Below are 27,962 nucleotides of genomic sequence, written 5' to 3' on the forward strand. Positions count from 1 at the left end.
TTCCCGCCCTCGCACGAGGGGCGGGGAGGGGTGAATGGAGTGGAGACGATCCCTCCGCTCCAGCTCTTCCCCTTCCCTGTCCTCGGCACCAGGCTGCCAGCCGCGCCGCTCGCGCTGCCCCCGGGAGGGGACCCAGGCGTCCGGATCCCTCCCTGCCAGGCCTCCACGTCGCCGAGGCGCGATGGCCAAGCGCAGCTCGTTGTCCATCCGCATCGTAGAAGGGAAAAATCTGCCTGCCAAGGACATGTGAGTAGCGGATAGGGGTGGGTGGCTACCCCAACTTTGCTGGGATCCCCTTTTGTACACTTTGCGGGGGTCCTTAGGGGCCCCCCCCAGGGGGAGCCGCGGAGACGGTGTGGCGTGTGCAGCCACGCAGGGAGGGACTGGCTGGGAAAAATGGGGACAGTGAGATTAGCTGTGGGTACCTGACTGGGATGGATCGGGGAGCAATGGATGGGCATCTGGAGACAGGGGAGGGAGTTTCTGGATCTGGGAGAAGCAGTGAACCGAGGTTCACAGGGGCCAGGGGTTTTAAAGGACTGAAGTTGGCGCGCTGGGGTGCCTTCGTAGTGAGAGCTGCCCAGGGTGTGGCTGGAAGGAGCGGAATGCCCCTTAAAAACCAGGCAGGGCTCTTTCTCGATAGTTCCGGAGCCCATAATAACCCCGAGTTGTCCGCTGGACTTGCTGGCTGTTCATTTGGGCAGAGAAAGCAGGCGTGAAAAGTGGGGAGTCCGTCAGGGGGCCAGGAGTGATGCAAAGAGGCAGTTTAGAGCCGAGTTTAGAGTCTCCCTGGACTTTGCGGGCACCCTCCCTTTAATCGCTCGCTGAAAGGTCCATTTACAGATTAGAAAAGCGAGGCCCACAGACAGGGCATGCTAGCTGAAGGTGTCAAAACAAGGTCTTGAATCTAGGGCTCCTCACCTGCGTTGCCATATTTGATAAAGCTTCCTCTAACCCCTGGCCAGATGTGGGGAGCTTGCAGGCACCCCTTTATCACCCTTTTCCGTAGGTTCCCAAGATCAACTGCGGGGCTCCTAGAATGTGCTTCGTGGCTTTCTTATGTGCAGCCTGAGACGGTTCCTTGTTTTGCAAAAAGTCTCGGTTTCCCTTTCTGTTAGCCGAGTGTCTGACATCCTAGTATCGGGGAGAAGTGGGAATCATAAAACGAAAGAAAGGGGCGCGGCAGAGGCCTAGGGTTCAAAGTTCGCTCCGGGTACCCGGTGGGTTCCTGGCTGCAGAGAATGGAGAAGCCAGGGGCCGCGGAGGCGGGCGGGCATCTCTCCTCGGGCGGGCGGGCGGGCGGGCTCTCCCAGCACTCTCAGCGCCAGGAGCCCAGGAGCGGTTCCAGTTCAAGGCCCCCTGGGTCTGAAGAGGCCAGCTCAGCAGTTGCCATGGCAATGGGGAGGGAGGAGGGTGGGCCGTCTCAAGGTGGGTTTCTGTGCATGGAGGGAGGAGGGGCGCCACTTGGAATTAGGTCTCTAGGGTGGGGGCTAGATGAGCTCGGACAAAGGGTTCCACCCCCCATCCCTCCAGGCCCTCCAGCCCTCCCCACTCCTAGGTCCCCCTCCCTTCCTTGGGCACTGGTAAACCAGGTCATCTTGGCTTCCTCTGGCTGGTGGCGGCTGGGAGGGGCAGCCCCTTCCGTCTGTCACCTCCTCCCCATCCCTGCCAGCCGCTGGCTCTGATGCCTGACTCCAAAGCTCTTGGGCTGTGCCTACCTGGGCCTTACCGCTCTGGGGTTCTGGGACGAGGTCTCCACCCCCAGGAGAGGGCCATCAAATCCTGGGGGTCCTGACTTTGGAATCTCTTTCCAAGCCCTGCTTCCCAGCCTGCCCCACTCACCTCTAACACCCTGATCATCATTCCCCTGCTTGCTCCTGGTGGCTGGCTGAGCGCACACAGCTCTGACCTGAAAACTGCCCTTTGAGCCATCTCATAAATGCCAACCCCCACATTTGGGCCTTTCTCCTGTTTTAAATATTAAGAGACCCTCTGACATGCCTTTTTAGAAAATTCTCCCTCCCAGAAAACTCCTACTCATCCTACAGTGCCTTTCTCAAACTTCCTATCTGAGGCTTTCCCTGGCACCTTTGGGAAGGGTTCTGAGGCCCCCTTCTTGCCCTTGGACATTTTGGTCACCTAGTAGAAACCTCCAGAGGTTGCCAGTCCCTGACAAGTGTGAGGGCAGTGACCGTGACTACCATAGGGATACACACCTCACAATGTATCTCAGGCTGGTCTCAAACTCAGCATCCTGCCTCTACCTCTCAAGGTAGATGACATTATGTGAGTGTGCGGCCACACGTGCCACCCCCTTTGTGTTTATTCTTCAGCTGCCATCGTGAGGAGTGTTCCGATTCTGCCCCTCTCTCTGTCCACCTCTACTACCCTTCATTCCTGGCTACCTGGGTCAGCTGGGCACCAAGCTGAGTCCCGTGGTGAACAGGGCCCCACTGGCTCCTACACCCTGCGGCCCTGGGGACAAGCCTACAGCTATTTCGGGGTTTGCCCTCTCCTTCCTCTTCCACAGTCTAGAAACTGCCAAGGCCCTAAATATAGAGGCCCACAAGTCGCCAGACTGGGCCAGTGGCCACTGGCTTGAGGAAGGACTGGTAGAGAAGACGCTTCCCCAGGTCTCACTAGGATGGGGAGGATTGTCAGGGCACACAGGTGCCAGGAGCTCTCCAAGGACAGCTGTTGGGCCCAGCTTTACACTGGATCTCCATCGCTCTTGACCCCGTCTCCTCCCGCCCTCCTGGTCCAGTCTCCCGATCGCCACTGTCCAGCCCACCTGGTTATGTTCCTGCCTCTGAACTTTTGCCTACCATTGGTCCTGCCTATAAATGCCATCCTTCGTTCCGGTGTTCACTCATTCATTCAGCAAGGCAGCGCTGGGGCTGTAGCAGAAACTAAGGTTCTCACTCCAAGGAACCCGTGAGCTAGGAAGTATTAGCAGGGCAGAGACCTGCTATGGACCCTCTGCTGGACCATAGCCCAGAAAGAACTGGGCTCTGTAGCACATGCCTGTTACCCAAGTGCTCAGGAGGCTGAGGCAGGAGGGTCAGAAGCCTGAGACTAGGCTGGGTTACAGAGTGAGAAGCAGTCTCAAAAAAGAAAGCAATAGAAAGACAGCCCAGAGGCTGGAGATGGCTCCGTGGTTTAGAACACTTACTGCCCTTGCAGAGGACCCCGAGTTCAGTACCCAGCACCCATGTGGGGCGTGAAACTCCAGTACCAGGGATCCAGCATCCTCTTCTGGATTCCATTGACATTTGTACTCACATGTGCCCATAACCAAACACACACACACACACACACACACACACACACACACACACACACACACACACACACTTTTTAAAAAATCTTTTTAGATATAAAATACAACCTAAAGAGGTCCATGTCACCTTCGCTGGGCACTGATCTTTGAGGCTCTGTTCCTGGGGTGCACTTAGGGCCTGATGGCTTGAGGCCTGGAATCTTACAGCCTTGGGCTGGTGTGATGCAAATTAAGATGCTGGAGGACAGACTCATTGGAAGAGAGAATACTTGTGTGATCATAGGGACCACCACTGAAATACCACCAATATCTGTGACCCATATGCACCAGCCTTATGATGTCTCAGAGACTCGGGGAAGCTACCCCATGAGTTGATGTTACACCTCCCTCTTTCCAGAAGCCAAACAGCATGGGCTGACGGTTCCTGTTTTGTTTTGGGGCTTGGGTTTTTTTTGGCGAGGGGGAGCTTTTGGCCCCAGTGACATCCCTTCCTTTAAGGGCCCCTTTAGACAGTTGGGAAGTTGTGACCGGGAATATGGCTTAGAGATAGAGGGTTGGCCTAGACTCCCCAAGTGAGGGTCTCAGGGGAGGCGGCTCATCAGTAAAGCCCTGGCCTAGAATCCCCCAATGAGGGGTGGAGGGCGTGGCTAAGCAGCAAGAGTCCTTGATTAGAATCTTCCAGTGACAGCCGGGAAATGTGGCTCAGCCTTAGAGTCCTTGCCCAACATCAGGAGGTCCTCGGTCCATCCCCAGTATCTGAATAAATAAATAAAAGAATTGGGAAGTGGAAATTGGGATTTCCCCTAGCCTCTGTCATGTAAATGCACTTCCCTTTTATGAACGGCAAGCCTCAGGGATGTTCTGAACACACTGTCTATTTGCCCACCACCCTCATAACCTCATGAGCGCCACAGTATAGATATGTGCAAAATCCTGGGCTTGCCTTCTCCAGCCCTCCTTTCTCAGGATCGATCATTCATTCATTCAATAAACACTTGGCCCCTGTCTTGGGCCAAGTCCATTGTTGAGCAACAAGAGAAAATACACACACTAGTTCAGCCCTGTAGGGAGGCCGGTGATGGGTAGGTGCCCTCCTGCCTAGCCTGGGGTGCGGAAGATCAACCTGTAGCAGAAGCCGTAGCCTGCTGGATCCCAGAGGGTCCCTACTCTGTTTCCGAGGCAAGAGAGGGTTTTTTTGTTGTTGTTGTTTTGTTTTGTTGTTTGCTTTGTCACAGGAGAAGGCTGTCTCACGCAGCAGGGACAGCAGGGTAAAGACTCAGAGGGAAACATACAGGGACAGCCTTTGGTACAGAGGATGGAGGTGCTGGGAGATGCCTGGCCTTTGTTGCTAAGACTGTGTTGGCACTAAACCGAGGGGTGGGGAAGGAGCAGTGAGTGGCGGGCCCCATCATGGACCGGGAAGCCCACAGTGAAGGTCCCTCCTCATCCCCCCCTCCCAGGACCGCGTGTTCTGAAGCCCCTGGGCTGCAGCCTGGAGACAGTGCCTAGGTCTCCTCTATCTTCTCAGGAAGTCTTCTCGGGCAGAGGGAGGGGCGCTGCCTGGGAGAGGCCCTTCCCCTCCTCCTCCCCCTGTCCCCTTCCCTGAAATAAGGTCCGGGAAGGGCCAGGATTCCCGAGCTAAAGCTGCCTAAGCCCCGCCCCTAGAAAGTTTCCTGCAAGTCCCGCCCCTAGCAAGCCTCCCACCAGCCCCACCCGCGGAAAGCTTCCCTCTTTGGGCCCTGCTTAAATGGTCTCCCAAGTCTCACCGCTTGCATCCCCATAGGCCCCGCCCAGGTCCTAGCTTTGCACAAAGCCCCGCCCCCAGCCCTGCCCCCGTAGTGGTTCCTCATTCATCAGGCTTGTCTCCGCGGGCCCTCCTCCAGGCCTTCCCTCAGCCTGTCCCCTAAGGCCTCCAGTAAGGGTCCATCCCTGTGCTCCGTCCCCAGCACCTTCCCTGATCGCCCCCATCAGACCCCTCTAGAACTTGTTTCAGCCCCTCTCGTAAGTCCCGCCTCCAGCAGATTTCCCGCCCTAGGCCCCACCCCGTCAGTGCCCATAGCCCCGCCCCCAGGCCAGGTTCCCGCCCCAGTCCCCGCCGGAGCCCCTCCCCTCAGGCCTCAGCCAGCCTGGTCCCCACCTGGCTGCCGGCCAACCCTGTCCCTTGCCCTTCTGTCTTGCAGCACGGGCAGCAGCGACCCCTACTGCATCGTGAAAGTGGACAATGAACCCATCATCAGGTACTGCTCCCGTCCTGAATCCAGGGCTGGCTGACCTCCCTCATCCAGCCTCCTCCTCATCCTGGAGGACATACATGGATGAAGGCTGGGAGTCCTTAATCCCTCTGGGACTCCGGTGCTGTCTCCTCTCCGAACGCTAAGACCCACCTGTAACTCAGAGGCTATCCTTATCTACTGCCCTGTGGGCAAGCAACTGTCCCCTGCCTGATTCCATCTTTGCTTTACCACCAGAGACACAGTGATGACAGACAGTTACGACACTGTCTCCACCAGGCTCCCGACCAACCCCTTATCAGCCCTTGGGATGCATTACAATGAATAGTGTGTCATTAATCCCCGTTCACAGATGGAGAAAATAAAGCTCAGACTGGGTGACTTGCCCAGGGCCGCACACCTAAGGAGCTGACAAACCCAGACCGGAAGTCCAGTCTGGCTTACCCCAGCACTTCCTTGGGCTGTCTTGGTGCCCCCGTCTCTCTGAGAGACTCTCTCACAGAGATCATTCCTAATAAATCTGTTCTTCAACCCAGAAGGGCCGCTTCCTCTGGATGCCCTGCCACAAACTCCCTGATTTCCTTTTAAAACTTATTTATATTCATTAATTTACTTAGGGATGAGGGAAGGAAGTGTGCCACAGCTTGTAGGCGGAGGTCAGAGAGCAATTTGCAGGAGTTAGTTCTCTCTTCCCACCGTGTGGGTCCCAGGCGGTCAGGCGGGGCAGCAGGCTCTTTTACCCAATATGCTATCTCGTCAACTCCAACCCCATGGGCTGGTGTTTGCTGTCCTATCCTGTTCCTCACCCAGACCCCGTCCTCTAAAGTTCATGGCCAGAGCTACTGGGTTGTGATACTGACCTCTAGCACCAATTGGCAAGCTGAGACTAAACTCAGGCTTTCTCTAAACCGTGGGCAGCACACAGGGAGAGGGACATGGTGGTTCTGATTGTCCCATACAGACAGAGAAGCAGACAACCCGGCATCCTCATGAACTACCTGAGAAGTAGTTGGGGTGGGGCAGCCCCGAGTGTCCATCTGGGCCACTGGTGACTTCAGCTCCCACAAAACCATGTGCCCTGTTGAGTCCCATGAGTTGATTGACAGCTCTGTTCTTGGGGGTGGGGAGCTGCTCCACCTCTGCCTTACTACTGGAGACCAGCTACTGTCAACTGTGGGATCAGTTTCCCCAAATGTACAATCGTAGCTCATGCCCTATCCAGGGTGGGCAGTAGGTCAACAGCAAAGACTGAAAGATGGGAAGGAAACATCCTGTTCTCAACCGATGTGATTCCCGGGTACCAGACGTTGAGGGGTCTTCTCCTGTAGGACAGCCACTGTGTGGAAGACCCTGTGCCCCTTCTGGGGTGAGGAGTATCAGGTGCATTTACCCCCCACGTTCCACGCGGTAGCCTTCTATGTCATGGATGAGGATGCTCTCAGGTAAGTTTGCCCTGCTCCGCAGCTGGACCAGGATGTCACCATGGCCGAGTGCTGGCCTCTTTACGTTCTCCACTGGTGGGGGTGTCCAGAGGGCCTGGGAAGAGGCGGGGCTGAGCTTGTGCGTGGACTTGCTGCACACACACACCTATGCATGCATGCACATTGTGACATGAACGAGTGGGCACCCAGAGGGCATGAGTTTGGTGTGTTTTGGATCTCACGTGCAGAAACATCATGGACCGTGAGAGTATCCACGGCCTGCACGAGAGTCCGGTGTTCTGCTCTGTTGTCTTGTCCTGCAACTGCTGCCTTCCTGGAGGGTGGGGGCTGAGCTGGGAGGGTTGAGTTTGCTGGGCTCCAGGCAAGCTGGCTCCATAGCTCGCCTCTGACTCTCTCTCCAACCCTAGCCGGGACGATGTTATCGGAAAGGTCTGCCTCACGAGGGACACGTTAACCTCTCACCCAAAAGGTAAGATGCTCCTCTTCCCCAATGGTCTGTTTAGTACCTGACTCCTACCACTCAATGTGGCTCCTATTTCCTAGCGGGTACCCCCACCTGAGTCCAAAACCCAAGGGGATTGGCCTGATGCTGGTCCAGGGCCACTTGGATTATTGCTGGAATGCACACTGTTTTTGGAGGTTTCGGCCCTGCCCAGGTCTCACGGTGTAACCTCAGACAGGTCTTGACCTCTCTGGGCTTTTCAGATGGTTGCGCACAGGAGCTCCTGGGTCCGTTGGGCTCTGCCAACCGAGCCTCTGACTGGTCTCATAGCTTCCCGGGGCACACACCTGTTCCTGTCTGTGAGGCGAGGGGTGGGGATGAGGGGGTGGCAGGCTCTGCTGACTCACGGAGCCTCCCGACGCGGCCAGGCCAGTGGCCTCTCGCTGCAGCCTCAGCTGACCAGGTGTTCCTGGTGCATTTCCTCGCTGGTGGGTCCCTTGTAGTTCCCACATCTGCTCTTTGGATTATCACTCCGGTAGCCTGTGGGGAGCCTCTGTTCTCATGGTTTAAGATGTGAAAACTGAGGATAGGTTCCACAACCAATGAGAGTCAGGAGCATGGAATCAAAGCCCAGAATGATAATGAAGGCCTAGGACCTGGGCCACTGACTCAAGTCCCAGTCTCAGAATGAATGTGGTGGTGCGTGTCTGTACTCCTGGCATTGAGGAGGTGGAGGCAGGAGGATCTGGAGTGTGAGGTCCTCCTCAGATACACGGTGTGAATGAGGCCAGCCTGGGCTACACGAGACCCTGCTTTATAATGAAAACATAGGGGAATAAGGAGTTTGGCTTCGTGAGGAAGAGCACTTGTTGTGAAAGCAAGAGGACCTGAGTTCAAATCCCCAAGACCCGAGTAGAACCAGGCATGGCTGTGTGTGCCTGTAACTCCAGCGTTGTCAGGGAAGGATAGACAGGTCCCAAGAGTTCGCTGGCCGGCCAGCCTAGCTGAAATGGAGGCTCTGTCTCAAAATATAACATAGATGCCCAACATCCAGCTCCTGCATGCATGCTCAGAAAAGCACAACCCCACACAATACATACAACTAAGTATCTCCACACTTCCAACTGCTGCTCGCCTCCCGGGCCTCAGTTTCCCCATCTGTCACCAGGAATATCTAGAGGGCTCAAGGGGGTAATGGAGGAGCTGTGGGGTAACAGGTGGGGTGAAGGGAGCGGAGGGCTGGGCCCCATCCTTGGCTGACATGAAGCCCTGCAGGATTCAGTGGCTGGACCCACCTGGTGGAGGTGGACCCCAATGAGGAGGTGCAGGGCGAGATCCACCTGCGTCTGGAGGTGGTGCCGGGGACCCGTGCCAGCCGGTTACGCTGCTCAGTGCTTGAGGCCAGGTAAGATGGGCTGAGGGAGGGGGTGTGGCAGTCATGATTGTCGAAGCCCAGCCTCCTCTTCTTCCTCCTCCCACCAAAGCCTGCTCTCAAGAGATGGCTTGATGGTCCAGTAGGGGAGCAGAGGTTGTGTGCACCCTTGAACTGTGCTTAGACACCAGTGTCCCAATGCTAGGTCTGGGCTTCCTTATCCAGCCCCAGTATAAACTTGCCGTGTGTATGTGTGTGTGTGTGTGTGTGTGTGTGTGTGTGTGTGTGTGTGTGTGCATGTGTGTGTTTATGGTCTCTCATGGGAACAGAAAGGAAAAATTGTTGGTATGTCCAGACGGTGAGGGGGTGGGACAAGGGCTTGGATGGCTCTGTGGGCCTGAGTCACCTGTGACAGGGCTATCCCCCAGCCCGAGGGTATTTTTAACTTCGGTCCCCATTCCCGTCTGGGCCTGGCTGTGACTCAGACACTCCATGAGAGGTGCCTTCCCTTCTGTCTCCAGCCTCCTCCCTTTCCAGTGTGTGTGTGTGTGTGTGTGTGTGTGTGTGTGTGTGTATCTGTGTCTGTGTCTGTGTCTGTGTAAGACAGCACAGTTCCTCCAGTCTACCCGTGGGGCCAGTGGGCAGCCTCTGGCCAACCAGTTCCACAAAAGAAACTAAATATGCCCCTTACCCTGAGGCCGTTACCCACTTGGGAGGAAGTGGTCTTGCTGGTAAATGGAGGGATGTGTGCGGTGTATGATTGACACTTTTGGATATCTGTGGCTGCCCCCAGCTTTATTTTCTGCCCTGGGGCTGGAGCCATGAGGGATGGCTGAACCACAGCCTACCCGCCCCCTCCCCCCCATTCTTCCCTCTCCAATCCATTCCCATCCATGCTGCACTCCCACCTCCCTCCATCCACCCTCCTCAGCCTTGCCTGGCACCAAGCTGCCTGGGCACGGTGTTGTAAACATGTGCACATAGCTGCCCGTGGTACCCAACCTCAGGACCATGGGGCCATCACTTAAGCACGCATCTCTGCTCATCAAGATGGGTAACACAGAAACACGTGCCCCTCGCTGCACGACCCACCTCTCTGTCCGCTACCCCAGGAACGGCAGCCAGGCCACCACAGCCTCTTCTTAGCAAGTCTGGTAGTGGGGATATGATGCCCACCCCTACTTTTTGAGATAATGTCTTCCTATGTATCTCAGGCTGACAGTATGTAGTTCGGGCTAGCCTCAAACTCACGATCCTCCTGCCTCAGCTTCCCGGAGTGCTGAGACAGACGCGTTATGTCTGACAGTTCCCAGCCATTCTTGCCCTCCCTTCTCTTGCCCAGAGTCAGGCACAGTGGCGCGCCTGCAGTTATCAGTCAGGAATCTTCCCTCAGAGACTCATTGGCCAGTGGGCAAAGGGGGCTATGCGTGGTCACCGTGGGGGAGGGGGAGTTGCTGCCCAGTCAGCCAGCATGCAGCCCTGGATGAGCCAAGCCCTCCCAGTCTGCAGTGTCTACCTCGCTCTGTAGAGAAACTGCAGGATCAGTAATCCCCTCTCCCCATCTCACACTAGGGACCTAGCCCCAAAGGACCGGAATGGCGCATCTGACCCTTTTGTCCGAGTGCACTACAATGGCCGGACCCAGGAGACCTCGGTGAGGAAGCTGGGGGGACTGACTGATGGGGGTGGAATGGGGGATGTGGAAACTCTGGAACAGCTCCCCGTTGATTTTCTTATCTCTGTGAACATCATCGTGAAGGTGGCATCCTGGGGCGGCCTGTCCAGAGCTGGGCTCTCCATGCAGTCTGGGCCTTAGACAAGTCCTATGTCCACTCTGGGCCTCAGTTTCCCCCTTGGTGGAATGTGTGATGGCTTATGAAGTAGTTCTTCAATACAGAGGATTGAATCCTAGACTCACATCCTAGGCAGGTGCTCTACCACTGAGCCACACTCCAGCCCCTCACTGGGGGATTCTAGGCAGGTGCTCCACCACTGAGCCACACCCCAGCCCCTCACTGGGGGATTCTAGGCAGGTGCTCCACCACTGAACCACACCCCAGCCCCTCACTGGGGGATTCTAGGCAGGTACTCTACCACTGAGCCACACCCCAGCCCTTTTTCTTATATTTATTTGTAGGGGGGTCACCTTAAGTGCAAACTTTATCCACTCAAAAATTAATCTCACATTAACAGTAAGGACTCAAGTATCATCCTGAGTTGCTGTTTTCCTTACTCATAAGTTTAAGGTATTCATTTTTATTTTTGAAGCAAGTGTCTCACTGAGTTGCCCAGGCTGACTTTGAACTCCCTTTGTAGCCCAGGCAAGCCTTGAACTTTCAGCCTTCTTGCCTTCAAGCTAGAGTGATAGGCTTGCTCCACCACTCCCGGTTAGGCCTGGAAACGTTTACCAGTACAGAGCCAGGGGAGGTGTATGGGACAGTGCTACCCTGCTCTGGCCCTGGGTAACCCTGTGAACTGAGTCCACTATCCCTTTTGGAGCAGGTGGTGAAGAAATCCTGCTATCCACGCTGGAACGAGACATTTGAATTTGAGCTGGAGAAGGAAACCGCAGAAGCTCTGTCCGTGGAGGCCTGGGACTGGGATCTTGTTAGCCGGAATGACTTTCTAGGCAAAGTAAGCACCAGCCCCACCCCCACCTTCCAAGGCCACACCCTTCACCTGTCGAGGCTATACCCACCCACCCGACCAGGCTACACCCTTCAACCGCCCAGGCTACACCCCCCCCCACCCGCCCAGACTACACCCTCCACCCACCCAGGCTACACCCCCAACCGCCCAGGCTATACCCCCCTACCCGCCCAGGCTACACCCCCAACCGCCCAGGCTACACCCCCCCACCCGCCCAGGCTACACCCCCCACCCGCCCAGACTACACCCTCCACCCGCCCAGGCTACACCCCCAACCGCCCAGGCTACACCCCCAACCGCCCAGGGTACACCCTCCACCCGCCCAGGCTACACCCTGCACCCGCCCAGGCTACACCTTCCACCCGCCCAGGCTACACCCTCCTCCCGCCCAGGCTACACCCTCCACCCGCCCAGGCTGCACCCTGCACCCGCCCAGGCTACACCCCCCACCCGCCCTGGCTACACCCTCCACCCGCTCAGGCTACACCCTCCACCCGCCCCGGCTACACCCCCCAATCCGCCCAGGCTACACCCCTACCTGCCCGGGCTATATTCCCCCCCCTTCCCAGGCTACACCCCTAGCTGCCTGGGCTACACCCCCCAATCTGCTCAGGCCATACTCTCCATCTGCCCAGGCTACACCCTCAACCTGCCCAGGCTACACTGACCACCTGCCAAGGCTACACATCCCACCCGCCCAGGCTACACCCCCGACCTGCCCAGGCTATACCTGCCACCTTCCCAGGCTACACTCCTACCTGCCTGGGCTACACCCCCCTCACCTGTCCAGGCTACACCCCCACCTGCCCAGGCTACATATCCTACCTGCCCAGCTTATATGTCCCCCACCTGCCCAAGCTACACCCTCCACCTGCCCAGGCTATCCTCACCACCTGCCCAGGCTATACCTCCCACCTTCCCAGGCTATACTCCTCCCTGCCTGGGCTACACCCCCTGCACCTGAAGCATCTGGTGTCCATTCCTGCCATGCCACCTGCTTTCTCAGGCAGTAAACTTGGGATTCCTCTTAGCCAGCATCGCTGGTGCTCTGAGACCCTTTCAAGGTACCCCTCTACCCTAGGAGATCAACACTTAAAGCCAGGTCCTAAGTGATGCAAGCCTGCCATCCCAGATATTTGGGAGACTGAGGCAAGCTCTCCATTTCAAGGCCCACCTGGGCTACAGAGTGAATTCAAGGCCAGCCTGGGCTACTTAGCCAGACCCTGTCTCAAAATAAAAAGTAATCAAGGCATAGTGGAACTCCCAGCAGTTGGGATTCTGAGGCAGGAGGATTGCTGCAAATTTGAAGCCACCTTGGGCTACATAGTGGGATGCTATCTTGAAAAATGAAATAACAAGCCAAGCTTGGTGGCCCATATCTGCAATTCCCGCACTTGGGAAGTGAGGGCAGGAGGATCAGAGTTCCTGGAGTGCCTGAGACCCTATCTAAAAAAACAAACAGACAAAGGGAGGGAGGGAGGGAGGGAGGGAGGGAGGGAGGGAGGGAGGGAGGAAGGAAAAAGAAAAGAAGGAAAGAAAAAATGAGCCACGTATGGTGACACACTTCTTTAATCCCAGCACTCAGGAGGCAGAGGCAGGCAGATCTCTGAGTTTGAGGCCAGCCTGGGCTACAGAGTGAGTGAGTTCCAGGACAGCCAGAGTTGTACAGAGAAACTCTGTCTTGAAAAACTAGAAACAGAGCTGGAGAGATAGCTCAGAGGTTAAGAGCACTGACTGCTCTTCCAGAGGTCCTGAGTTCAATTCCTAGCACCCACATGGTGGCTCACAACCATCTGTAATGAGATCTGGTGTCCTCTTCTGGCCTGCAGGCATACATAATAAATAAATCTTAAAAAACCAAATTAAATAAAACCAACAAAATGAAAAACAAAAATAGATTTTTCCCACTTCAAATTAAGCAGAAATTCCTCACAGATGTACCCTCTGTTTTTGGGTTTTAGTTAATTCCAGATGTAGTCAAGTTGACAACCAAGAATAGCCATCACAACAGTTATTTTGACTGATGGCATGGCTCAGTGGTAGAGCACCTGCCTAGAATCCCCCAGTGAGGGGCTGGGGGTGTGGCTCAGTGGTAGAGCACCTGCCTAGAATCCCCCAGTGAGGGGCTGGGGTGTGGCTTAGTGGTAGAGCACCTGCCTAGAATCCCCCATTGAGGGGCTGGGGGTGTGGTCCAGGGTTAGAGGTTAGAGCACCTGCCTAGAATCCCCCAGTGAGGGGCTGAAGGTGTAGTTCAGGGGTAGAGCACCTGTCTAACATCTATGAGGCCCTGGGTTCTATCTCCAGCTTCAGAAAAAGAAAAGAAAAAACGGTTAGTACTTGGCCAGGAGATGATCTGAGTGTCCTAGCCCTGATCTACCTTTCTCTAGGTTGTGGTCAATGTCCAGAGACTGTGTTCAGCCCAGCAGGAAGAGGGCTGGTTCCGGCTGCAGCCTGACCAGTCCAAAAGCCGACGAGGCGAGTGAGTGCCACTCTGGGCCCTGGGGCATGTGCTGAGACAGGTTGGTTGGTTGGGGACCAAGAGTACATAGCTCAAGTGTCCTTTGCCCATTATACCAGCACCTTTCTCATTCAGGTGGGACCTTCCTGCTCTGCTTTTTTTTTTAAAAAAAAAAAACAATTTATTTATCTTTATTTTATGTGCATTGGTGTATGCATGCATGTCTGTGTGAGGGTGTCAGATCTTAGAGTTACAGACAGTTGTTAGCTGCCATGTGGGTGCTGGGAATTGAACCCGGGTCCTCTGGTAGAGCAGTTGGTGCTCTTAACAACTGAGCCATCACTCCAGCCCCCTGCTCTGCTTTTATGCACTCTTGTCTCCTGGGTTAAAAGTTGTGCATGGATCTCCTGTTTTGTATGTCCTGGCACTTTCTAGAATAAGTCCTCAGACCCTTTTCCTTTAAAGGGCTTTCTTGAAGATCTCTAGTCCCTAGAGAGTGTCTCAGAGCCGTGACTCTGAACCCTCTTTCCCCAAGAGTCTCCAAAAATAGAGTTGCCACATGAAAGGCAAGGCATAGTTGGGGATATACCAGTTGTAGAGTGCCTGCCCTATAGGCCCAAGGTCATGGGTTTGATTTCCAGTACCACAAAGATAAAAATTCAGTACACAACCAGAACACCTTGTGCTGTCAAGATGGCTCAGCAGCAGGTAACCTGGACTCTCTCAAGTGATCCTCTGACCTCTGCACATGCGCTGTGGCATGTGCAAGTGTGCACACAAATGGGGCGCCGGGAGACAGGCAGAATGACACACACTTGTAACCCCAGTTTTAGAAGTGGAAACCAGTACGGTTGATAGAGCAAGGACCCTATCTTAAAACTAAATTTCAGATAAATAATTCTTTTTGAGATAGGGTCTCATGTAGCCCAGGCTGGCCTTCACCAGTGTCACACTGGGGAGCAAACTCAAGGATTTATTATGCTAGGCAAAAAAGTACTCTACTACTGAGCTCCATCTGAGCCTTGGTGGATATTTTTTTAATATAAGAATGCAAGGGCGGTGGTGGCGCACGCCTTTAATCCCAGCACTCGGGAGGCAGAGGCAGGCGGATCTCTGTGAGTTCGAGGCCAGCCTGGGCTACAGAGTGAGTTCCAGGAAAGGTGCAAAGCTACACAGAGAAACTCTGTCTTGAAAAACAAAACAAAACAAAAAAGAATGCAAGCCACTATTGAGCGTGGAGGTGCACACCTTTAATTCCAACACTCAGGAGGCAAAGGCAAGTAGATCTCTGTGAGTTTAAGGCCATTCTGATCTCTAAAGTGAGTGCCAGGACAGCCAGGGCTACACAGAGAAACCTTGTCTCAAAAAACTAAAAAAACAAAAAAAAAAAAATGCAAGCCAGGTGAAGTGGTTCACACTTGTAATCCAAGCATTTAGGAAGCTGAGGCAGGAGGATGTTGAGTTCCAGGCTAGCCTGAATCTCAAGAAGAAAGAAGACCAGGCAGTGTCTTCTTTTAAGCCATACTGATACTAAAAATTCACTAATCTAGAAAAGTCTTTGGCTTGTTTTTGTCTCCCTCATACCTTTTGGTTGGTTCAGCTTTGGATCCCTGAAGAAAGTCCCGTATTCCTCATTTTTACCTTTCTCAGGGCCTGGGCAGATGGCCAGGGGTGTGTCCAGCCCAAGGCATTTGCCTAGAAGCAGTGTAGGGCAGTCTTGATGGCTTCAGCATGTGGGGTGTGTGCTGGGCAGTGTGGCTTCCTGTGTACTGTATGGGGAGGATAGTGGGAGCCATAAAGAACATTAAGCCTTAGTCAGTGCCCTTTCCAAGAAGAGTCACAGTATGAAATTTTGGTGGTTAGATTTACTACAGTGTGTTGCCTAACTTACCTGAGTCTGAATTTCTCTGGTAGGTTAACCACTTGCTTCCTGGGTAAAGTGTGTGGGTGATGTGGTAGTGTTTAGGAATTGATAGATTTGGAATGTGAGAGCTTTGTATACTCAAGTGGACTCCTGTGGTCCACTGGAGTCAGGAGGCATGAAAGAAGTAGGCTTTGAAGTAATCAGGGTAATAAGGCAAGAAGGGTCTTCCAGACAGGAACACAGAAAGGCAAAGCTAGGGGGAGGGGTTTGCAGGGCAGCTGATAGACGTAAACAAAGAGAATGCATGGCTAATCTCAAAGGGAAAAAGCCTGAGCCTTTGAGAGTGGGTGTGACCCAGGGAAACTGGGTCCCTGGTGGAGCAATCACAGACTGCCCATTCCAGGGGCAACCTGGGCTCCTTACAGTTGGAGGTGCGGCTTCGGGATGAGACAGTGTTGCCGTCCATCTGCTACCAGCCTCTCGTACAACTACTGTGCCAGGAGGTGAAGCTGGGCACCCAGGTGAGGAGGCCCTGAGGGAACTGGGAGCTTCCACGGTTAGTGGAGCAGTTCACCTGTCCTGAACCCATTCTGCAGAGCAACAGACTGGCTCCTGGGGCTGGGAAGGTGCTAACCAATGCCCAGAGAACCCTGCTCAACCCCAAACAACCTTCCATGATGCTCTGAGGTCTTAACCCTGGGACGGTTCATGTTCCCTGGTGGGTTTGAGCCCCACCTTTCTACTGCTTTCTGCAGGGTCCAGGACAGCTGATTCCTGTCATCGAGGAGACAACCAATGCTGAGTGTCGACAGGAAGTGGCCACCACCCTGCTCAAGCTCTTCCTGGGGCAGGGGCTGGCCAAGGACTTTCTGGACCTGCTCTTTCAGCTGGAGCTGGGCCGAACCAGTGAGGCCTGAGAGGACTTGCCCCAGGCAGGGTGGAGCGACCCTCTTTAGCACATTGACAGGCCCCTCTAAAATGGAAGTGGGGCTGCCCCTCCCTAAAAAGAACAAGTAGTCCAGGTGGGGGCAGGTGGGAAATGTTGAGAAGGGCATTTACTGAGGGGCCACTTCGAGCCTCCATCCCAGAGGTCCCTTTTCCTCCTGCCTCCACGGCCTCGTCCCAGCTCCCTGCCCACTAGACCTTATTCTTGCAGGTGAGGCCAACACCCTCTTCCGGAGCAATTCTCTGGCCTCAAAATCCATGGAGTCTTTCCTGAAGGTGAGGTTGCATGGCCATCTTAGAGAATGAAGACCCTCAGATCCACAGAAGGTAGTTCTGTCTGTGTCTAGGGCCCTTGAATGCCAGACATTTCCATCATCCATGTATTAAGTCATCTATACATGAATTTATTCATGCATGCGATGCCAATAGACACACATTTAGTGGAGAAGTACTCTCTAATTGTGCATCTGCCCCAAAGCTGAGTTAATACTCCAGTCAGATGGTAGACGGGATGGTTAACTAGTGTGGTTTCTGGTGGCCCCCAGGTGGCAGGGATGCGCTATCTGCATGGCATCCTGGGCCCCATCATTGATAAAGTGTTCGAGGAGAAGAAGTACGTGGAGCTGGACCCAAGCAAAGTGGAAGTTAAGGATGTAGGGTGAGACCGGGGTAATTGCGGAATCAGGCCCTGTGTGCAAGTGCTTCTGGTTCCTTCTGCCTGGGTTCACCTGTCCTTTCTCTCTGTGTCTGATGTCCGAGGGGACCCCCTGCCGCCGCATTTTCACAAGTGCTGACCATGACCCCTCCGTTGGTTAACTCCTGCCCATACAGGTGCTCTGGGCTGCACCGCCCACAGACGGAGGCGGAGGTGTTGGAGCAGAGCGCCCAGACGCTGCGTGCCCACTTGGTGGCGCTGCTGAGCGCCATCTGCCGCTCGGTTCGCGCGTGCCCAGCTGTGGTCCGCGCCACTTTCCGGCAATTGTTCCGGCGCGTGCGGGAGCGCTTCCCTAGCGCCCAGCACCAGGTGCGCCCCCTGTCGGCAGAGCCGAAGGCAGCGAGGGAGAAAGGGCATCCTGCGGGATGCAGGCCCTGGAAGACAGACGGGCTGCTAGACCAGTCTCCACTCTCTGCATCCTTCCAGAACGTACCCTTCATCGCTGTCACTAGCTTCCTGTGCCTGCGCTTCTTCTCTCCCGCCATCATGTCGCCCAAGCTCTTCCACCTGCGAGAGCGGCATGCAGACGCCCGCACCAGCCGCACGCTACTTCTGCTGGCCAAGGTGTGGACCTGCAGGCTGGGGTGGGGAGGCCAGTTAGGCTGCACAAGGACCCTGGCCTAATCCGCAGTGTTGCACCAATTGGCACTAGGAAGGTCTTGCAGCTGGGCCACTGGTACTCTAGGGCACTGCACTTCACCGTTTACAAAGCGTTCCTGTGACCACCTCTTGAGAGCCCCATCCACAGACACGAGGAGACAGATCCCAGACCTGTCTAGTGAAGTGGGATCTTCCAACGCAGGCTTTATCCCCAGGCCTCCATGTATCTGCCAGCGCTGCAGCAGTATGATTTTAGGATGAGTCTTGCAGGGCCCCCAAGGTGGCTCGGTAGAGGAGGATGCTTGCTGCCAAGCCTGATGACCTGAGTGCCATGCTTGGAGCCCGCATGATGGAAGGAGAGAACCAACTCCTGCAAGTCATCAGCTGACACCCACACATACCCAGGCACGCCCCAACACACACCCCATGATAGTAAAATTAAGCAGACCTGCAGACGAAAGCAGAAAGGTTGGTTCCGAGTTACCAGGTGCCCAAAGTCTCCAAATGCCGCAGTCCATGCCTCCCTGATCCCCCCACAGGACCGAGGTAAGGCCTCCGCCTCCTCAGCTTCCATCTCTGCGGCTAGGCTGAGGTCGGCAGCCATGGAAGAACCCTTGTCTCCCCAAAGCTCTGTCGTCCTTGCTGTCACACCCTAGGTGGTCCAGAATGTAGGCAATATGGACACGCCGGTCTCCAGGGCCAAAGAGGCGTGGATGGAGCCGCTACAGCCCACGGTGCGCCAGGGCGTGGTGCACCTGAAGGACTTCATTACTAAGCTCGTGGACATAGAGGAGAAGGAGGGTAAGGACGTCCCTGCGGTGTCACGCCCAAGGCCTGGGTGCAGGTTGACCACTTGGCCCCGCCCACCAGCCTGCCCACCGACACTAAGCCAGTTTGCTCTCTCTTCCCAGCCCACGTTTTTTTTTTTCGTTGGTTTGTTTTAGACCGGGTCCCATGGAACCCCAGGCTGGCTGCAAACCCACTGCCAAAGAAAACCTTAAAACCCTTACGAACCTCTTCCCTCCACCTCCCAAGGGCTGAAATTACAGGCATGTGCCACCCAGCCCGTTTTTTTCTTTTTTTTTTTTTTTTTTTTGGTTTTTCGAGACAGGGTTTCTCTGTGTAGCTCTGGCTGTCCTGGAACTCACTTGGTAGTCCAGGCTGGCCTCGAACTCACAGAGATCCGCCTGGCTCTGCCTCCCGAGTGCTGGGATTAAAGGCGTGCGCCACCACCGCCCGGCGACACCCAGCCTGTTTTTATGTGGTGCTGGGGATAGAACCCAGGGCCTTGTCCATGCTACGCAAACACGCCCTGGACGGTGTTTCATCCCCAGCCCTTTTTACCCACGGCCCCGCCCACTGCTCGTCACAGCATCCGGATTGCCTTTGCTCCTCCCCCAGCTTGACTCTTCTGGGGTCGGTCTTAGCTCCTCCCCTAGTCTCCCCCGCCCCTTTGCTCGCGTGGCTCCCTCCTTCCACTGTTTCCTTGCCTACTCTCAGAGCTGGACCTGCAGCGGGCCTTGAGCTCGCAGGCACCGCCTGTGAAGGAGGGACCGCTGTTCATCCACAGGACCAAAGGCAAAGGCCCTCTTGGGTCCTCCTCGTTCAAGAAACTCCACTTCTCCCTCACCACTGAAGCCCTCAGCTTCGCCAAGACATCCAGCTCCAAGGTGGGTGAGGAGGGAGGCTGTCTAGGATGGTGCAACGTCGTAATCCCAGCAACGGGGAGGTGGGAGCAGGGAGATCAGGAGTTCGAGATCAGCCCCAACTTCATAGACAGTTCAAAGCCAGCCTGAGCTACATGAGACCCTGTCTCAAAACAAAACAAACAGAACTATAGCTTGTTGGACAGAGTGCTTATGAGTATGGCATTTTAGCATGCCGCCCTTTCTGCAGCCTTCCTGGATGCAAACCCTAAAGTCACCCGGAGAAGGGGTGTCTGGATGTAAGCTTGATGCTCAGCACCCCTTCCATTCCCGGACATCAGGCGCTCCCCTCCCAGGGGTTTGGGGTTTGGTCACAATCAAACCTGTGCTTGTCTCTATCTGGGATCGCTTCACAGAGCAGGCCCCTGGGAACTTCCGGGAGCCATGAGTTATTCAGATCCCTTACCGTTAGCCTAATGCCTCTTGCCAAAGCGGATATGGAGGCCTTACTTTGCTGCCGCGCCCCCCTCAGCCTCCTTTTTTTGGCCGCCCCAGAAAAGCACCTTCATCAAGCTCGCCAGCATCCGGGCTGCGGAGAAGGTGGAGGAAAAGAGCTTTGGCAGCTCCCACGTCATGCAGGTCATCTATGCAGATGATGTTGGCTGTGCCCAGACTGTCTACCTGCAGTGCAAGGTCTGGCCTGGGGAGGGCGCTCTGGGGAGGGGGCTGCAGCAGTGCCCTAGGTGTGGAATGTGGACTGAGTCCCCCTATCGGCCACATTAGGTACTTCAGGCTGTGTGTGTATATTGTCCATGTTTGCCTATGGGCCTCTATATGTAAGTATGTGTATGACTAGATGAATAGATAGTCGGGTCCCTGTGACTCAGAGCTTGCCTTTTCCTTTTCTGGTCTGGATTATTTATTTATTTGTTTGTTTGTTTATTTTTATTTATTTATTTATTTATTTATTTATTTATTTATTTATTTATTTATTTATTTATTAGGCTCACTGTAGGTCAGGCAAGCAAAGAACTCAATGCCTTAGTTCCCAAGAGTAAATATTAAAAATGTCAAGTGATGCCGGGCGGTGGTGGCACACACCTTTAGTCACAGCACTCAGGCGGATCTCTGTGAGTTCGAGGCCAGCCTGGTCTACAGAGTGAGATCCAGGACAGGCACCAAAACTACACAGAGAAACCCTGTCTCGAAAAACAAAACAAAACAAAATGTCAAGTGGTGTTCTGGGGGTGGGCGTATGATTCAAGCAATAGAGCACATGCCTAGAATCCCCCAGTGAGGGACTGGGGTGTGGCTCACTGGTAGAGCACCTGCCTAGAATCCCCCAGTGAGGGGCTGGGGTGTGACTCAGTGGTAGAGCACCTGCCTAGAATCCTCCAGTGAGGGGCTGAAGGTTTGTGTCTTAGTTAGGTTTTTGTTGCTGTGATAAAGACTGTGACCAAAAGCAGCTTGGGGGGGAAAGGGTTCACTTGGCTTCAGGTGACAGTCCATCATCAGGGGAAGCCAGGCAGGATTCCAGGATAGGAACCTGGAGGCAGGAACTGAAGCAGAGCCCATGGAGAAACGCTGCTTATTGGCTTGCTTCTCTGTGTAGCTTTGTGCCTTTCCTAGAACTCACTCTGGAGACCAGGCTGGCCTCGAACTCACAGAGATCCGCCTGCCTCTGCCTCCTGAGTGCTGGGATTAAAGGCGTGCGCCACCACCACCCGGCTTTGCTTCTCATGGTTTACTCAGCCTGCTTTCTTATACACCCTAGGACCAGCTACACATGGTTGGCACCATCCACAATGGGTGGGTCAGGCCCATCAATCAAAATGCCCCCACAGGCTTCCCTACAGGTTAATCTGATGGAGACAATTCCCCTTTTGACTTCCCTCTTCCCAGATTGCTCTAGTTTGAATTTATCAAGTAGGGTGCCTGTGAGGGGCTGGGGAGGTGGCTCAGAAGAGGGTGTCCGCCTGTGGGAAAGAAGGCAGACTTCTGAGATGCTGTCCCTGCAGTGTGTGAACGAGTTGAACCAGTGGCTATCCGCACTGCGTAAAGTGAGCATCAACAACGCTGGCCTCCTGGGATCCTACCATCCTGGCATCTTCCGTGGGGACAAGTGGAGCTGCTGTCACCAGAAGGACAGGACAGGTGGGAGTGCTGGCCTGGGTCCCTGCTCTGCAGCTGTCCCAAGCGCTCATAGGCTGGGAGAGGGCTTCCCCCCGCCCTTTTTTTTGTTTGTTTGTTTTTGGTTTTTCAAGACAGGGTTTCTCTGTGTAGCCCTGGCTGTCCTGGATCTCGCTCTGTACACCAGGCTGGCCTTGAACTCACAGAGATCCACCTGGCTCTGCCTCCCGAGTGCAGGGATTAAAGGCGTGCACCACCGCCGCCCGGCAGGAGAGGGCTTCTTGAGCCCTGCTGTGACAGCCTGGCTGGAAAGCCACATGCTTACCCATGGCAAAGCTGCCCAAGGAAAATCAGCCTTGCAGATGCCCTGGGGAATAGCAAGATCTGTGATCAGGTGGTTTGGTAAATGCCATGGAAACTGAGTTTATGGATATTCTAACAATGCCTGAAAACTTAGTATCTCTCTCTCTTTTTAAAGATTTATATTTATTTTTAATAAAGATTTACTGTATTTATGTATACACATGTGTATCTGTGTGAGTGCCACGTGTGTGTGAGGAGGAGCCTGTAGAGGTCCGAAGAGTTTGTTGGGTCCCCTAGAACTGGAGTTATAGACAGTTGTGGGCCGCCATGTGGGTGTTGGGAATCAAACCCCGAGTCTCTGGAAGAGCAGCCAGTGTTCTGGACTGCGGAGCCGTTATCCCTCCAGCCCTCCTGAGTTCTGGTGTTATAGGCATGTGACACCGTGTCCATCAATTCAGGAAATCCCAAGACCTTCCCCACTCACAGAGTTAACGGAAGACTTGGACCCTCTACCCTCCAGACCTCAGCCCCCAGAGCCTGGCATGGGAAAAGCTATCCACCCCCATGCATTGACCGCACCCACTCTGCCCTGGTTTTGGATTGATGGCTTTGTGGCCATCGAGGCAGTTCCCTCATTAAAGCTGATGTGGGGCTCACTGTGGTCCGTGAGACAACTGGAGATCCCATACTGGGAAGAATCTGAGAGTTAGTGCACGCATGCATGTGCATGTATGTGTCTGTTGCTACACATGGAACGCAGGCCCACAAACATGCTAGGTGAGCACTCTACCACAGAGCCACACCCCAGCCCCTCACTCAGGGATCCTAGGCAGGTGCTCTACCACTGAGCCACACCCCAGCCCCTCACTGGGGGATTCTAGGCAGGCACTCTACCACTAAGCCATACCCCAGCCCTTCACTGGGGGATTCTAGGCAGGTGCTCTACCACTGAGTCATACCCCAGCCCTTCACTGGGGGATTCTAGGCAGGTGCTCTACCACTGAGCCACACCCCAGTCCCTCACTCAGGGATCCTAGGCAACGCTCTACTGCTAAGTCATGCCCACAGTCTACAACTGAGCCTTACAGTGGGCAGGTGAGTGGGCAAAGTAGGCTGAGCTGGCAGGGAGCAGGAAGCTCGGGCCCACCCTACAGTGATCATGCGGTTCAGGGCAGCCTCCAGACAGACCTTCCAGAAAGCTACCAGCTCCCCTGACCTGAATGCCACAGGACACTCACACTCCCGAGTGAATACTCTGTGGTCCAGCAGTTGAAGCCAAGATGATCTGCCATAACCGAAAGTGTGGACAGTGACAGGCAGAACCAGGGCCATCTTACCACCCCGAGGGCCCCTTCATCAATCCTTCTCTCCCTCCCAGCCTCGATGTCCCCCTTCCTATACTAGCAGGAAGGTGGGCATGGTATTTCTATTGTGACTCTGCCCTGTCTCTGCCTCCAGATCGGGGCTGTGACAAGACCCACTCTCGGGTGACCCTGCAGGAATGGAATGACCCACTGGACCATGACCTTGATGCGCAGCTCATCTACAGACACCTACTAGGTGTGGAGGATGCACTTCGGTGAGGAGGCTCATGGAAAGGCAGCTGCATAGTCCTGGGAATGTGGCAGCTCCGGGCTGCCACCCTGACTGGACCTGAGGGTTGCTAAGCAACGGCCGCTCCTGCCTTTTGTTTCGGTTTTCCTGTTAGCCTTTGATTCCATGTTTGTGTTTCTGCACGGGTGGGTGTGCACGTGTGTGTAGAGGCCACATGACAGCCTTGGGTGTTATTCCTCGAGTGCTGTCCACTTTCTCAGATTTCAGTCCGTGTCCGTCCCCCCTTCCCAGATCCCCCCCCCCCCAGACAGGGTTTCTCTGTGTAGTTTTGGTGCCTGTCCTGGATCTCGCTCTGTAGACCAGGCTGGCCTTGAACTCAGAGATCCTCCTGGCTCTGCCTCCCGAGTGCTGGAATTGAAGGTGTGCACCACTGCCACCTGGCCTAATTTTTTCAATTAAAAAAAAATTTACTTTTATATAAGTATGGTGTGCATGCGTTTAATCCCAGCACTTGGGAGGCAGAGGTAGGATTTCTGAGTTGGAGGCCAACCTCTCAAACAAACAAAACATATTTATTTTTATTTTCATGTGTGTATGACTCTGCATGCCACATGTGTGCAGGTGCCCGAGGAGGCCAGAAGGGGGCGTCCGATCTCCTGGAGCTGAGTTTTAGGTGTTTGTGAGCCATCTGATATGGGTGCTAGGAATACAACTCAGAGCCTCTGTAAGAGAAGTACATGCTTTTAATCACTGAGACGTCTCTCCAGCCTCCTCCTGTGTTTGTATTTCTGTGACAAGCTGTCTCTGATTAGTCTTGAGCTCACTGCTTAGACAAGATTGACTGCCCAGCATTCCCACCCATCTTCACTTCTCCAGCTCTGGGATTACAAGCGTGCACTACCATGCCTGGCTCTTTTACATGGATTTTTTTTATATGGGTCAAACTAGGATCCTCATGCTTGCAAGGCAAACATTTACCCACTGAGCTAGCTCCCTGGTCCTCAGAGTTTTGCAATGTATCCCAGGATCGATTTGAACTTGTGATCCTCCTGTCTCAGGCTCTCAAGTAGCCGACAGGCCTGCATGGACACACCCAGCTTGGTCATGTCTTTTATTATTGTTTTTTGTGTGTAATCGGTACATGGGAGCATGTGCTTCTACATCATACACATGGAGTTAGGCCAACTTTGAGGAGTCGGTTCTCTCCTTCCACTTTTATGTGGGTCTCGGGGATTGAACTTGGGTCCTTGGGCTTGTGCAGCAAGCTCCTTTACTTGCTGAGCCATCTTGCTGGCCCTGCATTACCTCTCTTGATGAGGCCAAGCACCTTCCCATTGCCTTTCTGAAGCATAAGGTCATCTCCTATTAGAGTGCTAGGGGTCATGGGCATGACTGCTTCCTGTGCCATTTTGACCCCATCTCTCCATCCACCGAGCCTTCCCGAGATGGCATCAGAACACTCGCTTTGCCTTCAGCATTTTTAGACTTGACTATAAACCTTAGAAAACACCAGGATGCAAGCTTTTGGTTTTTGTTGTTGTTTGTTTTTCTTTCTTTTTTTTTTTTTGTTTTTTTTTTGTTTTTCGAGACAGGGTTTCTCTGTGTAGTTTTGGTGCCTTTCCTGGATCTCGCTCTGTAGACCAGGCTGGCCTTGAACTCACAGAGATCCGCTTGGCTCTGCCTCCCGAGTGCTGGGATTAAAGGCGTGCGCCACCACTGCCCGGCTTCTTTCTTTCTTTCTTTTCTTTCTTTCTTTCTTTCTCTTTCTTCCTTCCTTCCTTCCTTCCTTCCTTCCTTCCTTCCTTCCTTCCTTCCTTCCTTCCTTTTGGTTTTTCAAGACAGGGTTTCTCTGTGTAACAGCCTTGGTTGTCCTAGAACTCAGTCTGTAGACCAGGCTGGCCCTGAACTATCAGAGATCTGCCTGCCTCTGCCTCCCGAGTGCCACCACCGCCTAGCTTGTTTTGTTTTTCAAGACAAGGTTTCTCTGTGTAGTCCTGGCTGTCTTGGAACTAGCTCTGTAGACCAGACCAGGCTGGCCTCGAACTCAAGAGATCCACCTGCCTCTGGGCGTGTGCCACCACTGCCCGGCTCCAGGATACTTTCTAAAACGACTTTGCAAAACAGGGAGTCTGGGCCCCATCAGCTTTGAACCACTGGGCGAGACAGGCTGGAGGATGCCCTGAGGCCATCTTGGCTCTCTAGAGCCTTCTCCTGGGCTACACAAATGTCTGTCTGTACACAACATTCTGGACCTCAGGCAGGGATTCAAAGGTCCTTCTTGGTACTCAGTGATTTTTCCAGGGTTGTGGTCTTCTCTCAAAGCCTGGGCAGGGCAGGACAGGGCAGTAGTGGTGCGTGCCTTTAATCCCAGCATTTGGGAGGCAGAGGCAGGCGGATCTCTGTGAGTTCGAGTCTAGCCTGGTCTACTGAGAGAGTTCCAGGATAGGCTCCAAAGCTATACAGAGAAACCCTGTCTCGCCTCGAAAAACAAAACAAAACAAATAAACAAAAAACCCTAGGCAAGAGACATGGCTCAGCAGTTAAGAGCATCGACCCAAAATGGCTCACAACCATCTGTGACTCCAGTTCCACAAGGATCTGACACCCTCTCCTGGCCTCTGTGGGTACCTGGCATGCATGTGGTGACAGACATGCACATGCATACAGACAAACACTTATATGCATAAAATAATAAGTTTTTGAATTTTTTTAAAAAGCTGAGCATGATGGTGCATGCCTTTAACTTGGGAGGCAAAGGCACATGGATCTTGGAGTTTAAGGCTAACCTGGCTCTACAGAGCCAGTTCCAGGACAGCCAGAGCTACACAGAGAAACCCTGTCTCAAAAACAAAAACCAAACAAACCGAGCTGGGCACAGTGCTCATGCCTAAAATCCCAGCCTCCCAGAGCAGGAAGCAGGAGGATCAGCAAGCGGTTCAAGGCTTTTCTCTGTTACACAGTGAGTTGAAGACCAGCCTGGGCCCCCTAAGACCCCGTCTCAGAAACCAAAACAGCTAAGTGTGGTGGCACATGCTTTTAATCCCAGCCCTCGAAAGGTAGAGGGATTTCAGGCATGGTCTACTTAGTGAGACCCCCCCTATCAAAAACAAAATCCACAAAAAACAAGGACAATAAAATAAAACCAAAAACCACCTATCAAAATGACCAGGGAGTGTAGCACAGCATTAGAATGATTGTCCAGCTCAAATAAGACTAGGTTCTGTCTTTCCAGCCCCACCCCTAAATTCCTCCCATAACCTGCTGGTCGGAACTTCGGGGCCCAGTTGACTGATTTCCCATAGGCCTGCAGAACCAGAGTGACGGCTTGGCTTGGCTTGCCGTTGGCCTTCTGGCCAGGCATGGCTCTCATACCTGTACCCCTAGACAGGAGTATTGCAATTGCAAGGTCAGGCTTGGTGGTATCGTGAGAACAGCTCTGAAGGTGGGGGGTTGGGGGGCTTCCGGCCTCTCTGTATTCGAAGGGTGGGCTGCAGAGGAAGATGGCTGGTGGGGGAAAAGTGAAAGCCGGGCCCATGTTTATTCCTTGTGGCCTGAAGGCATCTGCCTGTACCCCACTTCCAGTTCAGGGAGCCCACGTGACATCTCTAGCCTTCCCAGCAAGGTAGGTGTGGCTGCTGGTCCTCACTCGGCCTTCCTCTGCAGGGAGAAGCACCAGCTACTGTGGGGCAAAGCAGAAGCAAACTCACCCACAGGCCGTGGTGGAGGTAGGCCCCTCCTATCTGGGACTCAGGCTTGGTGGCCTCGGCTGCCTCCAGGGACACATGGGTGGGGCTGTGTGACCTTTGAAGCCATACCCGCCCTCCCCACAATGTTTCTGCATCTAGCTCCCCAGGACCCGCTGGCCCAGCTGCTTCGTGTGCTCCAAGACCTCCGAGAAGCCCACAGCTCCAGCCTGGCTGGCCCACCACCCAGAGAACCCCATCACCTTCTAGAGCTACAGACGTGAGGTGTACACCGAGGCCCCCGAAAGGCGTTTGGAGATCCCTGACACGCTCAGGACCCTTGTCGCAGCCATCTCTTCTGGGGAGGGCCGTAGCCCAACGCGGTCTTCTCCCTGTCCCGTGGGGGACCACGGTGGCACCTGCTTCTTTGGGAGACCCGACTGCTCTGTAGTCCTCGTGGCCCAGATTCTTCACCCATGCCAGACCCAACCCTAGGAAGCTTGGAACCCAGGAGCCCAGGTTGTCCACTTTTCACTTGCCAACCATCAGTCACCTCACCCCACCTCACCCCTGCCGCTGGCTGACCCTCTGGGTTGACTGTCCTGGTGCTCTGTCACTAATAAACCTGCCGTGACTGCTGAGGCTCTG

At 54.3% G+C, this 27,962-nt stretch overlaps 1 protein-coding gene and 1 non-coding gene across 3 annotated transcripts; one reads left to right on the top strand and one right to left on the bottom strand.

Moving 5' to 3' along the window:
- The first annotated feature begins 26 nt into the window (after positions 1–26).
- LOC128120252 (ras GTPase-activating protein 4) lies at positions 27–27,955 on the top strand. Of its 2 annotated transcripts, XM_052754010.1 has the most exons (21): positions 28–246; positions 5,461–5,517; positions 6,840–6,953; positions 7,361–7,422; positions 8,671–8,800; positions 10,340–10,421; positions 11,270–11,401; positions 13,804–13,895; positions 16,142–16,259; positions 16,494–16,644; positions 16,895–16,959; positions 17,229–17,341; positions 17,515–17,707; positions 17,825–17,962; positions 18,655–18,799; positions 19,499–19,668; positions 20,200–20,337; positions 21,663–21,798; positions 23,536–23,656; positions 27,295–27,356; positions 27,477–27,955. In XM_052754010.1, the coding sequence occupies exons 1-21, from the start codon at positions 35–37 to the stop codon at positions 27,596–27,598; spliced, it is 2,553 nt and encodes an 850-aa protein (XP_052609970.1). In that variant the 5' UTR covers positions 28–34; the 3' UTR covers positions 27,599–27,955. The 2 variants fall into 2 exon arrangements, with proteins under 2 accessions (XP_052609971.1, XP_052609970.1); XM_052754011.1 differs by lacking the exon at positions 11,270–11,401 and having other exon boundaries at positions 27–246.
- LOC128121127 (U12 minor spliceosomal RNA) lies at positions 10,850–11,017 on the bottom strand. Its single transcript, XR_008222074.1, has one exon. It is a non-coding gene; the product is annotated as a U12 minor spliceosomal RNA (small nuclear RNA).
- Positions 27,956–27,962: the final 7 nt, after the last annotated feature.

Source organism: Peromyscus californicus, unplaced genomic scaffold (assembly GCF_007827085.1).
Source record: "Peromyscus californicus insignis strain IS unplaced genomic scaffold, ASM782708v3 Scaffold_2__1_contigs__length_46816999, whole genome shotgun sequence".
Lineage (NCBI taxonomy): Eukaryota > Metazoa > Chordata > Mammalia > Rodentia > Cricetidae > Peromyscus > Peromyscus californicus.

What these genes read in the sequence shown, in the direction of transcription:
- LOC128120252 (XM_052754010.1), top strand. Translation starts at nt 35, where the DNA reads ATGGAGTGGAGACGATCCCTCCGCTCCAGCTCTTCCCCTTCCCTGTCC. An exon ending in GGTGTGGAGGATGCACTTCG is followed by an intron (nt 23,657 to 27,294) that starts GTGAGGAGGCTC and finishes CTTCCTCTGCAG; the next exon opens with GGAGAAGCACCAGCTACTGT. An exon ending in ACCCACAGGCCGTGGTGGAG is followed by an intron (nt 27,357 to 27,476) that starts GTAGGCCCCTCC and finishes TTCTGCATCTAG; the next exon opens with CTCCCCAGGACCCGCTGGCC.